The 15,514-nt window shown below is 36.6% G+C and overlaps 1 protein-coding gene and 1 pseudogene across 1 annotated transcript in view; both read right to left on the bottom strand.

Moving 5' to 3' along the window:
- Positions 1–14,086, bottom strand: part of LOC140146835 (uncharacterized) — a 55,687-nt gene extending 41,601 nt beyond the window's left edge. The window contains exons 1-2 of the mRNA XM_072168716.1: positions 14,050–14,086; positions 10,349–10,530 (exon numbers count right to left, since the gene is read on the bottom strand). Coding sequence (XP_072024817.1) covers positions 10,349–10,424 — 76 coding nt within the window. The 5' untranslated portion in view covers positions 10,425–10,530; positions 14,050–14,086. The remainder of the gene's footprint in view (positions 1–10,348; positions 10,531–14,049) is intronic.
- LOC140137648 (ribonucleoside-diphosphate reductase subunit M2 pseudogene) lies at positions 3,704–5,050 on the bottom strand (annotated as a pseudogene).
- Positions 14,087–15,514: the final 1,428 nt, after the last annotated feature.

The raw sequence follows: 15,514 nt of genomic DNA, 5'->3' as shown, positions 1-15,514 counted from the left end.
GATACATCTCAACTCTTTCTTCTTCTCGTCCCACGTTTTAAATATCCTCCTATTATTTGGCTTTCCCCCTTCGGGCATCTCCATACGGACTACGTTGATTTCCATATCGCTATTCAACTTGAGGTCTTTTTTTTTTTTTTTTTCGTGTTCTATACGCGCCATAAATCGATCTAGGGTTAAGTCATCTTTCTTGATGAAAGGCAAATTAATCGGTTTTTCCAGACTTGGAGCCTGTAGGACAATTCTGATCATGTCCCTGGGTCTAATACCGTCGGTGACACGATCCAATACATCATCTATTATATTTGATAGTAACGGGATGCTATCGACGGCGAATCGGTCGTCTAAATTTCTCAATCGTAACCCGTAATCGGTCGATGTAGCTTTAAATTTCTTGACGTGTTTGGCATTAAGAGTCTCGATGACGTAATATTGAGAAATATTATCCGAGACGTTGGTTTCCGGCGCTATTTCATTCGTTTCCTCCTCTTCTACTTCCCCTGTTTCATCTAATAATTCATCTATGTTTGCAATAGCCGCTCGTTTACGTGTTGTAGGAGTATCACTCGTCACGACCTGCATAAAATTTGGTAGAAAAGATTTATAATTTTATAGTCATATTGGCTTATTGTTTAAGATGATAAATTATGTTAAATTAAAAAGGCCTACATATTTATATAAAATATGTTAAAAGAACGCTAAAATAATAATAATTTAAATTTAAACAAGCCTCACTAGCCATATAAAAATACTATGGCATAGAAGAATATATTATATTATAACATTAAAATTATATAACTTAAAAGAATGTTTAAAAAAATCTACTTACGTTTTCATCAGTAGTTGCGGGATTTTCACCACCCACCATATCAGATAATGGATCGCCATCATCATCCATGACCAGTTCAATATGCGTTACGTCCGGTGTAAGATCCAATATTCTCTGGAAAGCGAGAGTGGAAATATCCGTCTGCCATCCATCGGAATTAATGATTTCGTTCAGCCGTTCAACATCGCTTGAAGATCTAATTTCTTCAACAATTTCATTAGACGCGATATTACAGCTATAGTTTCCTCTCCTTGCGTCGTCAACTCAAAGAGTTTGTTTAACGCCAACTGGTACAAGTCGTCATCCAAACCCTGACCGATGAGAAAATCCAACTCTGCTATAGATTGACAATCGTTGATTAAACGGTCCATTTTATTCCGTATGCGGGGCCGCTCATTCCAGGAATGAAAATTTATTCGTAGACACCATCGCTTTATATACGTTCGTTATGAAACACTCGACGTCATCGCTCGATAACTATTGTAGCGAGTGACAAGCTCTCACGTGGTGTGTACACGTGAACGGTTCAATGTGCTATACTATATCACCGCTTGAAGTGTTTGACGTCATCACTCGGCCGTAAGACTTTGGAGAGATAACATCGTTATATCACGCAGCGCTAAATTATTATACTCGATCATGTAGCGAGTAACACGATCTCACGTGGTGTGTACACGTGAACGGTCCTATGTGCTGCACTATATCATCGCTCGAAGTGTTTGACGTCATCACTCGACCGTACGACTTTGGAGAGATAACATCGTTATACCACGTAGGGCTAAATTATTATACTCGATCATGTACCCGTCGTTATCTTCGTTATTTTATTACGTGTTGTGTTTTTACCAAACCTACAACAATATTGGAAATATATTAATGGAATAATGGACGAAAAGAAGAGAGAGATTAAAAGACTAAACAAAGCAACGATTTCTTCTTTCTGTATCTTAGTCGTGAATTTGATTACATGTTCTACAACATATCGGAAATATATTAATGGAATAATGGACGAAAAGAAGAGAGATAAAATAGACTATACAACAATTTCCTTTTTAGCTTCGTGATTTTATTAAGTGTTGTGCTTTTTTACCAAAGTTACAACGATCTTGGAAATATATTAATGGAATAATATGCCTTTGTTTGATTTACTATATATATTATTATATCGTGTACATCTACTTGGACAATATTGCGGAAGAACCTACGTACCGGTAAGTTAAAAATTCTGGATTGATATTTTTTATTATTAATCGTTAAACTATCGTAGTTAGAGCGCTGTATAACAACGTTCATCGCCCTTTCCTTCACGAATGTGTTTTTTCTGACGCAATGCCTGTACGGCGCTATCTATCTTGGGTGAGACTTCTTTCAAAACGTTCCAGTCTTGTAGACTCAAATTGATACCTTTCTGACTCGCCATCCATTTCTGGGTAATGTTATGCCGGTAATATTCTCGGATGTTGATATAAATTTGATCTCTAAACGTTTGAATCACGACGTGTCGGTCTTCCCTAATAGGAACGCGAAGCATTTCGCGGTCCGATGGAAAAGTCGGCAATTTCCAACTCGTTTCGGGCCGTTGTTCCATGGCGTGTATTTTCTCGTATGGAGTTGATCTCGCTCTTTTTTCCCAAGCTCTTTTATCCTTTCCCAGACCATGGTTAGAGGATGGACGGAACGGTTCTTTCTTACGAAGGTCCGAAATTTCATAATCGGTATCCTCCGCTATCTTCGCTAATTGATCGTTATAATAAGAGAGGTCGTCGTCATCGTTCCATTCGCCAAAAACTTTCGTTTCCTTAAACGTATTGCTGGATACCCCTTTTCCAGTAGCGAAAGATCCACTCTGCTGCTGATGACTAGCCATACTGATCAGATTGAGATCGTGTCAAGGAATGAAGTTAATGCTGCTCACTCCTCTATTTATACACTCTGTCCCCTTTTTCTTTTTTAAACGGCGATACGTCGTAAATGTACAACAATTTTTTTTCCCGGCGATTGAAACGAAAAGCACGTAAAAATGTTTTAAACGATCGCTGGCGTCCGTAAATTTGCGCGATGTACGAGAATAAAACGGTCAATTTGAACGTCGTTACGATGAGATTAGTTGGTTATTTATTATCCACCGAACCTGTTTTAACGAGCGAGACGCGTGGCTAATTGACACGCCAAACCAGCCACCGATCGTGTTTTTAACGAGAAAAAACACGTTGCAACACCTAGTCACAAATATTAGCGGCGGTAAATTAGAGCGAGACGCGTGGCTAATTGACACGCCAAACCAGTCACCGATCGTGTTTTTAACGAGAGAAAACTTGTTGCAACGCCTAGTCACAAATACTAGCGACGTTAAATTGGAGCGAGACTCGTTGTTTAAAAAAACATTATCCACCTATCGTGTTTTGTAACAACGCCACGCCCGCAAAAGTTTTTAACGACCGTAATGTGTTGAACAGTCTTGATTTGTTGGTTGTTTCTTGACTCTCCAAATTATCCACCGATTAATGAGTCGTGTTTTTTTAACGGTTTGATTTGATTTGATTTGATTTTATTCGGTACGCAGAAATTACAATTAGTCTCGATTTGTTGATTGTTTAAATTATCCACAGCGTGACCTTACAATCAGCGCTTTTTAACGTGTTTTTAGCGGCGAAACGGCCACAAATGTTTGTTGAATACTCTCGCTTTGTTAGATATTTTTCTCCGATCATGTTTTGTAATGACGCCACGTTCGCAAATGTTTTTAACGCCCGTAAATGTTTGTTGAATGCTCTCAATTTGTTGGATATTTCATCCGATACATTAATCGCGTTTTTAACGTAGTTAAAAAACTTGCCTCGCAAATAATATCGGCGTTAATCGGAACGTAACTCGTTAAAATTCAGCCGTGAGAGTAAACCGTTGCTCCTCTTCCGTCGCCATAACGCCTGCCTTTTGGTATTCACCGACGCGTTTTTCGAAGAAATTCGTCTTACCTTCGAGAGAAATATTTTCCATAAAATCGAAAGGGTTGTTCACGCGATAGAATTTTTCGTAACCCAGTTCGACCATTAAACGATCGGCGATGAATTCTATGTATTGAACCATTAGACGTTCGTTCATTCCTATCAGTGAACATTTTAAAGCCTCCGTCATAAATTCACGTTCAATCGCCACCGCTTCTCGTACGATTTTCAGCGTGGTTTCGACCGATGGTTTTTGGTCGATGTACGAGAATAATAAACAAGCGAAATCACAGTGCAACGCCTCGTCACGACTGATGAGCTCGTTGGAAAAAGTCAGACCGGGCATCAAACCTCTTTTTTTCAACCAGAATATTGCGGCGAACGATCCGGAGAAGAAAATCCCTTCGACGACGGCGAACGCAACGAGTCTCGTGGCGAAAGTGGCCTCGCCGTCGTTGATCCAACGTAGAGCCCATTCGGCTTTCTTTTTCACGACCGGTATAGTTTCCACGGCGTTGAGTAAGTATATTTTTTCGCGTTTGTCTTCGATGTAGGTATTTATGAGCAAACTATACATTTCCGAGTGAATGTTTTCCATCATGATCTGAAATCCGTAGAAGAACCTCGCTTCGGGAATTTGTACTTCGCTACAAAATCGAGTCGCTAGATTCTCGACGACTATTCCATCGCTACCCGCGAAGGAAGCGAGGATGTGAGAATGAAATACTTCTCTCCGTCGTTGAGACTTTCCCAATGCGGTTTATCTTTAGCGAGATCTACTTCAGTCACCGTCCAGAATGACGCCTCCGCTCGCTTGTACATTTGCCATATGTCGTTGTACTGAATAGGGAAAATAACGAACCGAGATGGATCAACACGTAGTAATAACTCCTCGTTACGGGACATTTTCAGCTCTTATGTGGAACGTGCACTATGCGCCGTGCTTTATATCGAGTTTACGATCACGATAACTATATAAATATGAATACGCAGCTTTAGCTTTTGTACCGTGTAGTCTGGAAATATGTTTTACCCTGGAATATATAACCGTGGATTATACTCGCTCATGAATCATATTACGCTTTTGGAATTATATTATGTGTTTTATAATGTGCATTGCACCTTTATAGATTCACGTTATATGGAGCTGATTCGGTAAGTCGCCATCTGTTCTTAATAAAGGTGAAAGAATAAAAGACAATTCTCTCTCGTTTGTTTTTCCATCGTTTGTCAAACGTTCCTAAATACTAACGTCCCTAAATATTAACGTCCCGAAATATTAACGTCGATTCAAAATGACGTTATTTCCGGTTGACCTTTTCAACATGGCGGTATTTCCGGTTGACCTTTCAAAATGGCGGTATTTCCGGTTGACCTTTGACCACTTCCGGTTGACCTTTGACCCATGACCCGGAAATGACCTTTAACCTTTGACATGCGTTGACCTTTGACAACTTCCGGCTGACCTTTGATAACTTCCGGTTGACCTTTGACCTGGAACCGGAAGTGGCGACGTCTCTACAAGCTATATTACTACTGTTCATTACTTAGGTTAACATGCGTGAAATGTGCAGTATAACGTTCTTACATCAGACGATAAGATTAAATGCAGCAATAAAGATGAAGTAGGCATGGTAGGAAGAGAAATAACATATAACAACAAATTTTAGTGTGTTATTCTTCCTACAAAAACCGTTCAAAATTGTTAAAATTGACTTAAAATTGACTTAAGGTTGGTCTGAACCCTGGAATTATGGAAACTTTCAGGCCTCATAACTTCTAAATTGTTGGTCCAAAGTATATAAAAGTATACATATTTAGAATGGCAAAGACTTGATAAGTTCATCTGTGAGGTCAAATTTGGGCCAAAATGCCATTTTTGGCCCAAATTGCCCAAAAATAGCGGTTTTTGGCCCACTTCTTTTTCGTGCATCCTAACAAAAAAATTCTTGGGCCAATTTTTTTAAATTAATTTTAAAAACTAGATCAAAATATCTAGGACCCGTTTTTTCAATTTTTTGAATTTTGACCAATTTCACCAAAAATATTTGAAATTTGGGCCAAAATCGGGCTTTTTTATGATTTTTTTTTTAAAATCAGCATTTTTTGACCATTTTTGGTGCAAATTTCTCAAAGTTGGTCGAAATTCAAAAAAATGAAAAAACGGGTCCTAGATATTTTGATCTAGTTTTTAAAAATTTAAAAATAATAAACAATTTTGGCCCAAGATTTTTTTTTTTTTTTTTTGCACGAAAAAGAAGTGGGCCAAAAACCGTTAATTTTTGGGATTTTTGGGATTAAGTCAAATTTGACCTCACAGATGAACTTATCAAGTCTTTGCCATTCTAAATATGTATACTTTTAAATACAGGGGCGTCAAAAACAAAGGGCGGCAAAACGAATTAGCAAAGAAAAAAGGGCGCTAAAAATTGAAAAAGCATAAAAATTTATTTAAAAAAAGGTTGCTTTTGGGACGGTAAGCGCGTAAAATCCTTTTTTTTTTTTTTTTTTTGCTCTTCACTTTTTCAAACGACCGTGAAAAAAATTGGGTCAACCTTTTCGGGCTGTTAAGGATGGGGCGGCAAAATTGTTTCTTCTTCAGCCCCCCGGGGTTGGGCCGGCCACGGTACGCCACTGATCATACATACTTAAAGCTGGTTTCAATTAATTTTTATTAGTAGATCGAATGTCTGTCTTTATATAGAGTGCAAATTTGTACGGAAGAATGAATTTTGAAAGCAAAACATTGCCATTTTGATTGTAAATTTGAATATCATAATTAGCATGATTAGATACGTGACTTTCACTGAATGTATTACAACCAATTATGTCGCCATGATTATTATGGATATTATTTTAGAAAACACCTGCATAGTCTATAACCTGTACTGTCGTGTACACATTATCAAGAAAGCAATCTTCACGTCACGATTGCGGTGCATTTTATGCGTCTTTTTGGCTTTTTTTTACTCATCTCCGAAGGTATTCGTCGTTTTCGTCCTCTAGCTGGTTACGCCTGTGAGAAAGCATGTATTCTGTAAGCGATTTACTTACTTATTGAAAACATAACCAAGCCAACATTTTATTAAAGAACAATATAGGCGTTCAGATGCCCACTTGACAGTATATTGTTCAAAAATATCAATATTACTTTATTGAATTGTCGCAATATAGTATTCAAATACGACATTTAAACCATCGTAAATATGTACTTTATTGCTTCCTCTACTCTATTACTAGCCTCGTTTTATGATCAAATTTGAATACATGTTCATTTTAACTACCAACCACTGCAACAATGTAGGCATATACCAGTAATACACAATAGAGCCAAAAAAATCCACTGAATGAGTAACCCAGGCAAAAGTAGACTACCCCGTAGTCCACTTGCCCATTGTGCATACTCTGGATATTATATTTAAGCTTAAAACTCTGATTTAATTAATGTGTGCACAATTGATAGATTTTCACATCTGATCAGTCACATTCGGGGTTCGCTATCAATAAACTGGTAGATTCCAAAATCAGAATTGTTCAGTATTAAAGTGAGCCGTTATAATTATGCAAGATAATGTTGCATTCAATTACTTTTATTGTCACTAATCGTCTGATATTTTTAACTTTTTATGACCATTTTACTATTGAATACTTTAATTTTAATAAACATCAGTATAATTTTGAGTTCAACGAAATGGGTTCATCATGACTAATAATAACATATTTTTAATAAAATTCGACTATGGCATAGTCTAAGGCAAAAGAAGAAATAAAACAAACAAACAAACAAACAAACGTTATCCGGGGATTCCGTCCTCCCCTTCGGCTCAAAAATTATATAGCAATATCAACTGCATGTATATAGGTCAACGCTGTGTTTAATATCCAAGTAGTAATTAATAATAGTTTACGCTAGAGTGTAATAGGCCCCTATGTCATTTTATGCACAAGTGCAAGATATTCCTCCTTTTCGTCTCGCGTCTGCATCGTAGTCTTTCCATCCCATTAAATCTCTAGTTCTCTATTATCTACAAGGATCTTAGGGCGGCGACATGGCACTGTGGCCTAAGGGGCATCACCCCAAATGGGCCCTCCCTGCTAATACAAGCCTACACTGACGTCGTTTTACCACCTCTACTCTGCCAATGTAGAGTTTACTCTGCCATTATAGAGTTTACTCTGCAAATGTAGAGTTTACTCTGCCAATGTAGAGTTTACTCTGCCAATGTAGAGTTTACTCTGCAGGTCTCGAGTATATATGTCAATGTAGAGTTTACTCTGCTAATGTCGAGTTTACTCTGCTAATGTCGAGTTTACTCTGCCAATGTATAGAGTTTACTCTGCCATGTATAGAGTTTACTCTGCTAATGTAGAGTTTACTCTGCCAATGTAGAGTTTACTCTTCTAATGTCAAGTTTACTCTGCTAATGTAGAGTTTACTCTGCCAATGTATAGAGTTTATTCTGCCAATGCAGAGTTTACTCTGCTAATGCAGAGCTTACTCTGCTAATGTCGAGTTTAATGTAGAGTTTACTCTGCCAATGTATAGAGTTTACTCTGCCAATGTAGAGTTTACTCTGCTAATGTATAGAGTTTATTCTGCCAATGCAGAGTTTACTCTGCTAATGTAGAGTTTACTCTGCTAATGTCGAGTTTAATGTAGAGTTTACTCTGCCAATGTATAGAGTTTACTCTGCTAATGTAGAGTTTACTCTGCCAATATATAGAGTTTATTCTGTCAATGCAGAGTTTACTCTGCTAATGTAGAGTTTACTCTGCTAATGTCGAGTTTAATGTAGAGTTTACTCTGCCAATGTATAGAGTTTACTCTGCCAATGTAGAGTTTACTCTGCCAATGTAGAGTTTACTCTTCTAATGTCAAATTTACTCTGCTAATGTAGAGTTTACTCTGCCAATGTATAGAGTTTATTCTGCCAATGCAGAGTTTACTCTGCTAATGTAGAGTTTACTCTGCTAATGTCGAGTTTAATGTCGAGTTTACTCTGCCAATGTATGTCGAGTTTACTCTGCCAATGTATAGAGTTTACTCTGCCAATGTAGAGTTTACTCTGCTAATGTATAGTGTACTCTGCCAGTGTAGAGTTTACTCTGCCAATGTAGACTTTACTCTGCCAATGTAGACTTTACTCTGCCAATGTAGAGTTTACTCTGCTAATGTAGAGTTTACTCTGCTAATGTAGATTACTCTGTCAATGTAGAGTCTACTATGTAGTTTAGCAGGGCAGTGTTGATATGCATTTATCCTCTCCTTATATCCTCTACATCATCCAGCACTACCAGCACCACCTGCTCCACCTTATCTTCTTCACTCCTTCCATAATTTTCCAGTTTTAGCCACTTAAATGAAATACTACGGTGTACGTTTTAATGTTAATTTTAACATTGATTTTATAGGAAATGAGCCAAGAAGACAATAATTGCATTTATATTTCCAGATATCTTGCGGTTCCTGAGTTAAGGCCAATTAGGCCTATATATCAGAACGAAAGTTTTGGCGTTTTCGTCCTGCCAAGAAAAATCATGCACATGGGCCGAAATGACACAGTTTATCAAGCCTCGTGACCTCCTTTATAAAACCATTAAGGGTAGACGAGGTATTGTTGGTCGAAGCAACCTAAAAATCGATTTTCATTATCTAGATCAATATATTATTGAAAATTAACACCTTGATGTTTTGCAAAAGTTCATTCTGCAAATCGTATACTTTGCAAACTTGCTTAATTTATTGTTGTTAAAACGTTATGTACATTTTACAAAAGTGTTGTTGTTTCAGCCCTCTTTACATCGTAACTCAAGAACCGCAGCCCCTATTAAAGTATATCTGTGATATTTTAATTCTTCTACACGCTCGCTATGAATTGAGCAATGCCGTTTTTGCCTAAGCTCACTACCATTCATAAGATGCTGTGAACTACCAAATCACAACAGTTTAAAATAATTAATAACCTTAAGAAGTAGGCAGTACACTACAGATGTTAGCGGCTACGGTGTCATATACACAGAATTCCTTGTAAATGAAAAAACAAAAAAAAAAAAAAAAAAAAAATGCGTTTTTCACGTACACGATTGTTTGTCATCTCAAAATCCCATTGAATTACTACAGGGAAAGATTTTTGGCACTTTGCCAATTCTCAAAATATGCACACTTTTAAAAACAAAGATTTTTGTAAAACTGACTGTTCTCTCCTTATCGCAAAACAGTTTTAGGTTTCATTTTGCTGCCAATATATCAAAGTCAGAATAAAGTAAACCAAGTTTATTTTCTAACTTAGTGGTAAATTTTAGATTCTTTTGTTTTTATTGGGGACTGGACGGGGTAAGATCTCTTACGGGTCCATGTCCAGCCCCACCCGTGGCGCCGCCACTGGATGTTCCAGCCGTTCCCAACCCCAACCCGTGGCTCCACTGGATAGCCACCTCTATAAATCTGTTCCGTGAATCTGTCTCATATGCTGCAAAGTCCATATCAATGTAGTTTTACCAAATACCGGCACACCGTCGTGCAATAATTATATTTTACAAAATAGGAAAGAAACAATAGAACCAATTCACTTACATTTATCTGGTTTCGATGCATATTGGTCTGGTTTAGATGTAGATTGGTCTTGTTTAGTCTTGCTAACCTCAGACATGTTGTCGTCATAATAATAGTAAATCCAAGGATGTTGTAGCAGCCTTAGCAAATGAACGAGGTGTATATTGACGCGATTGTCGCTCCGATTCAGCTCGTGCTTATATCTGGAAGTAACAGTGGTTATAATACCAGGGAAGTAAGATGCATGGTTGGTATGATTATACTGACATCAATGCACACGTGGTTGAGCTGGTAGTGAGTTTGCGTTGATACAATAGGGGGCATATACAATGTTGTGGGTATTGTTTTTTCAGAAAATATAACATAGGCCTACAACTATACAAAATTGTACATCAGCACATACCGCGAGATAGAACGTGTTAATGCTCCTCAAATGTATTTATTTTGACGTTAAGAAAAGAATGGTGTTATTCTAATGTTTATATTTGAGCATATGAGCTTAGAGTAGAGGAGGTATTGTTGGTCGAAGCAGCCAAAAAAAAGTATAATGTTTTATCTTTGCATGCTGGGTCTTCTATTGATCTATTCAATCATCTTAATCATCTTCTTCAAGTAGTTGAGTCAGAAGGTAAAGATTATATACTTATGGGTGATCTAAATTGTGATCTATTAACAAGCACTCCTCATTGTTACACAAATAGACTTAAAGAAATTTGTGGTAATATGAACCTTGTACAGCTAATTAAGGAACCAACAAGGATAACTAAGAATAGTGAAACACTCATTGATGTTATATATTGTACAAATCCTTCCAAGATATGTGATTCTGGAGTAATTCATGTTGGTTTAAGTGACCATTCAATATCATATGCAATATGGGGAAAAAAACACAGGATATGTAATGAACCAACAAATGAAAATGATGATGATGATAAAATGCATGCAGATAAACATAACTTCAGAACATCTCGTTCTTACAAGAAATTCAATGAAACTGACTTCTTAAATGATTTGTGTCAAACAAACTGGGATAGTGTATTTAATACTGGTAATGTTAACATTTCAGCTGAATTATTTGAAAAGTTATTTCTTGAAGTAATTGACAGGCATGCACCTTTCAAAAAGCATAGAATTCGTAAAAAGTGTTCTCCATGGATTAACGATGATGTGCTAAATATGATGCGTAAACGTGACAAACTTAAACAAATTGCTATTAAATCAAGTAATGATAACAAATGCTGGGAAAATTTCCGTAAAATTAGAAATGAAACTAACAAACTTATAAAAGATAAAAGGAAAGAGTTTCTTAAACAAGGTTTTGATGCACACAAGAATAATATTAAAAAAAGCTGGGAACATCTACGGCATATTGTTCCATCCAAAGGTAAAAATACAAAAATCTCTGTTATTAATTCTGAAAACGGCCTGGCACTAACTGAACCTAAGGATAAAGCAAATGAATTGAACAATTTTTTTGCTAATATAGGCCCTAAACTTGCAAGTAAGATTCCTAAAAATAACTTTTGTAATTATGAAGTCAATGAAAAGCAGCCAACTGATCAGTCAGACTTTGAATTTGTAAATGTAACTAATGACTATGTATTCAATCAACTCAATAAGTTAGCAAATGATAAAGCTACTGGTTTAGATAACATCCCATCTCGACTGCTGAAAATAGCATCACCAGTAATCACACCAATTGTAACTTATTTAATAAATAATTCTTTTGCATCATGTACTTTTCCTACATGCTGGAAACGTGCAAAGGTGATTCCTGTATTTAAAGCTGGTGATCCCAATGATCCTAGCAATTATAGACCTATTTCAATTCTAGTTGTTATCTCTAAAATTATTGAAAGGGCTGTGTTCGACCAACTGTACGAGTACTTAAATGTAAATTGTTTAATTAATATAAACCAATCTGGTTTCCGGCCATCTCACTCCACTTCTTCTTCTCTCGTAAACATCACGGAGGATTGGTATAATGAAATTGATAAAGGTAATTTAATTGGATTATGTCTGCTGGATCTGAAGAAAGCATTTGACACCGTAAACCATAATATCTTCTTGAGTAAGCTTAAAATGTATAAAGTAGGTGAATATTGTATTAAGTGGTTTACTAGTTATCTTTCTGGTCGCACCCAATGTACATCTGTAAATGGGATACTTTCAGATTTTAAAGAAACTGTTTGTGGAATGCCCCAGGGCTCAATTGACGGACCACTCGCTTTTCTTATTTATATAAATGATTTACCAAATTGTGTTTCTCATTGTAAAGTTAATATGTATGCTGATGATACCGTGCTGTACTATGCCTCTAACTCGCCAAATGATATCATGGAATGTATTAATAATGATTTAAAAATTATAAATAATTGGTTACAAAGTAATAAACTTAGTCTTAATACTGATAAAACTGAATTTATGCTAATAGGATCTAGACAAAGACTCAATACAATTAAGGACAGTGTTAAAGAATTATCTATCAGCATAAATGACATAACTATTAGGAAAGTTAATAAATGTAAACATCTGGGTGTAATTATTGATGACACATTAACTTGGAATGAGCAAATCAATAATGTACGTAAAAAGAGCCTAAAAGGTATGTTCATGCTAAAACAATGCAGGGCAAATTGTCTCCCTAAGGATATTTTATGTACTGTGTATAATGCTATTGTTCTGCCACACTTAGATTATTGTAATGTTGTATGGGGAAATTGTGGTGTTACTGTTTCAAAGAAACTTCAAGTTATTCAAAACAGGGCTGCAAGAACTATCTGTGGTGCAAAATGGGACACACCTAGCAGAGATGTTCGTGCTGAACTTAACTGGAAACCTTTAATTGACAGACAAAACTCAAATTGTTTAATTTTAACCTACAAAATCTTAAATCATCTTGCACCTCCTTATTTGGGTCATATTTTCAGTCATGTAAACAACAGTTATAATTTCCGTCAAAGCCAAAGTAATGTAACTATACCCCTGCCAAGAACAGAGTACAAAAAGCGCAGTCTGTCTTATAGAGGTGCTGTAAGCTGGAATGAACTAGAAAATAATATCCAAAATTCTCCAACATTAGGCCTATATACTTTTAAAAATAATCTAAAAAAAACATAATGACATGCCTGTAAGCATGGTAAGTAACCATAAGAGTATCATAATGGCTTTTGACAATTAATAATTTTGTGATTGTAATATGTTTAAGCCTAGATAATAAGCTTTTGTAATTGTTTGTTATTTTGTACATGTATGTTTGTTTATGCACGGCCCCAAGGAAGAACAACTTTTGTTGAATTGGGCTTTCCGTGTTGAAATAAAGTCTAATATATTAAAATCTCTTGGGTAGGCTATATGAACCATGGGAGAATTTCGTCTTTAGGAGGGGACATTTTTAAGCCGTCGCTAAGCGTAGGCCCCGTGTACAAAAGAGCCATTATAATACATGTATGTCGCAGTCAGTTTTGAGAAGAGTAGGGTGTTAACCCATGACTGCCCCCACCGTGCTCTAATGGGCCACAGCGAAAATAAGCTTTATAAAATGGTTTATAATGCAGCGGATTGTCAATACCGAAAACAAAAATACAAATTATTATTTTTAGAGTGCACATTTAATACTTATTTGCATGGTCTACTTCGACCAGCGATCTTCCAACCAAGATTTTGACGTCAGATGAAATAATTCCAAATAGAGATTACAAGAAACATGTAGGCCTACCTACCTTCAAGCATTGCAGTTGCATGGTCTTCCTGGTATAGACGAATCTAAATTCACGCATTCCTACACCTGACTAGCAGCCTTTAGTTGGGTAGCCGTCGGCTACAATGCACTCAAAATGTGAAATGATTCAGCCTTGGCGGGAATTTTAAACTGCATTCCATCACCCGTGTTACACCTTAATACATAATAATCGGATTAACTACACGCGGTATCTATGCTTTGATGTACGTCTCGTCCTTGCATCTTCTCTAGGTGTTAGGCGGCTTTTATTTGCACAATTGGACGCTCAAAACACTAGGTTGGTGCTAGCGGCTACCCAAAGATGTCCGACCAAATCCTGACCATGACTTGGCTCGTTGGATTCGTCTATAGCGACAAAGCCCGTTGTAATTCACAAGTAAAACAAGTAATACGACTGAAACGTAATAAAAATCCTTGAATCTAAACTACGTATCCTCGGTTGATCAAAACAAATGTATCGAGTTCACCATCGATCACTTCATTAATACTGAATGAAAAAAACTCGTATATAAAGATGGTAGAATTATGGTGCATTGATGCGGAAATGTCGGTCTACATTTAGAGCATGTCTACCTTATGATGATGTAAGCAAGGGACGCTACCATCTCGAGACTATGTTGACTTGACTACATCTCAAACCAGTGTTGTTAATTAATACTCTGCGTGCTAAATAGGCTTCAACATTAAAAGCCCAAGTTTGGAGGTATTGTCTCAAAATATCACTGAACCAACTAGGCTTGTTTGTACTCATTTTAATGCATTCATGCTGATTCCAAAAATATACCTAGTCATAAAAATTTGCATTTCTGAAATATTTGAACGTTAAAACAAAATTTGAAACTACTCTGCAGGTTAGCTTTGTCGATACCTGCGTGGAGTGGGTTAAAAAGTGCTAAAGACTTGAGACTTCATAAAAAGAAAAAATGTACAAATTAAATAAAAACTTATTCATTTCTTTATAATTGGAATCATTCAAAATGCCTAAAGAGCATGCGTACATAATTAGCAGTGATCCAAAGTATCAGTACAGCGGTTCTTTGGATAATAGCTAGCTTTGAACAGAATCTTAAAATCATCTTATGTCCATAGCAATGGGGTATTCCAGTTGAAATCCATACACCCCCTGCGGAAGACAGGACCACTTATAAGGCTTAAATGTCCACACATGGAGTGTGGATTTCCAAATGGGGTTACCTGAATGGTGACTTCATTAGAAATACACACCCCCTGTGTGGGAGATTAAGGTCATGCCTTCCATATGGGGGAATATGGATTTCAACTGAAATAGCGCAATCTGCCCAGTGGTTGCCCTTATAAATATTATAAGTCAAGTCACAAAATGATTATGTAAATAATTGTCGTAAGCCAGTTTACACAGTTAGTAAATGCAAATGTATTTGGCAGAAAAGTAAATATTGAAATGTCCAATTATAGAACTCGCATGT

This window comes from Amphiura filiformis, chromosome 2 (genome assembly GCF_039555335.1).
Source record: "Amphiura filiformis chromosome 2, Afil_fr2py, whole genome shotgun sequence".
Classification (NCBI taxonomy): domain Eukaryota; kingdom Metazoa; phylum Echinodermata; class Ophiuroidea; order Amphilepidida; family Amphiuridae; genus Amphiura; species Amphiura filiformis.
This window is presented reverse-complemented; position numbering and strand designations above follow the sequence as displayed.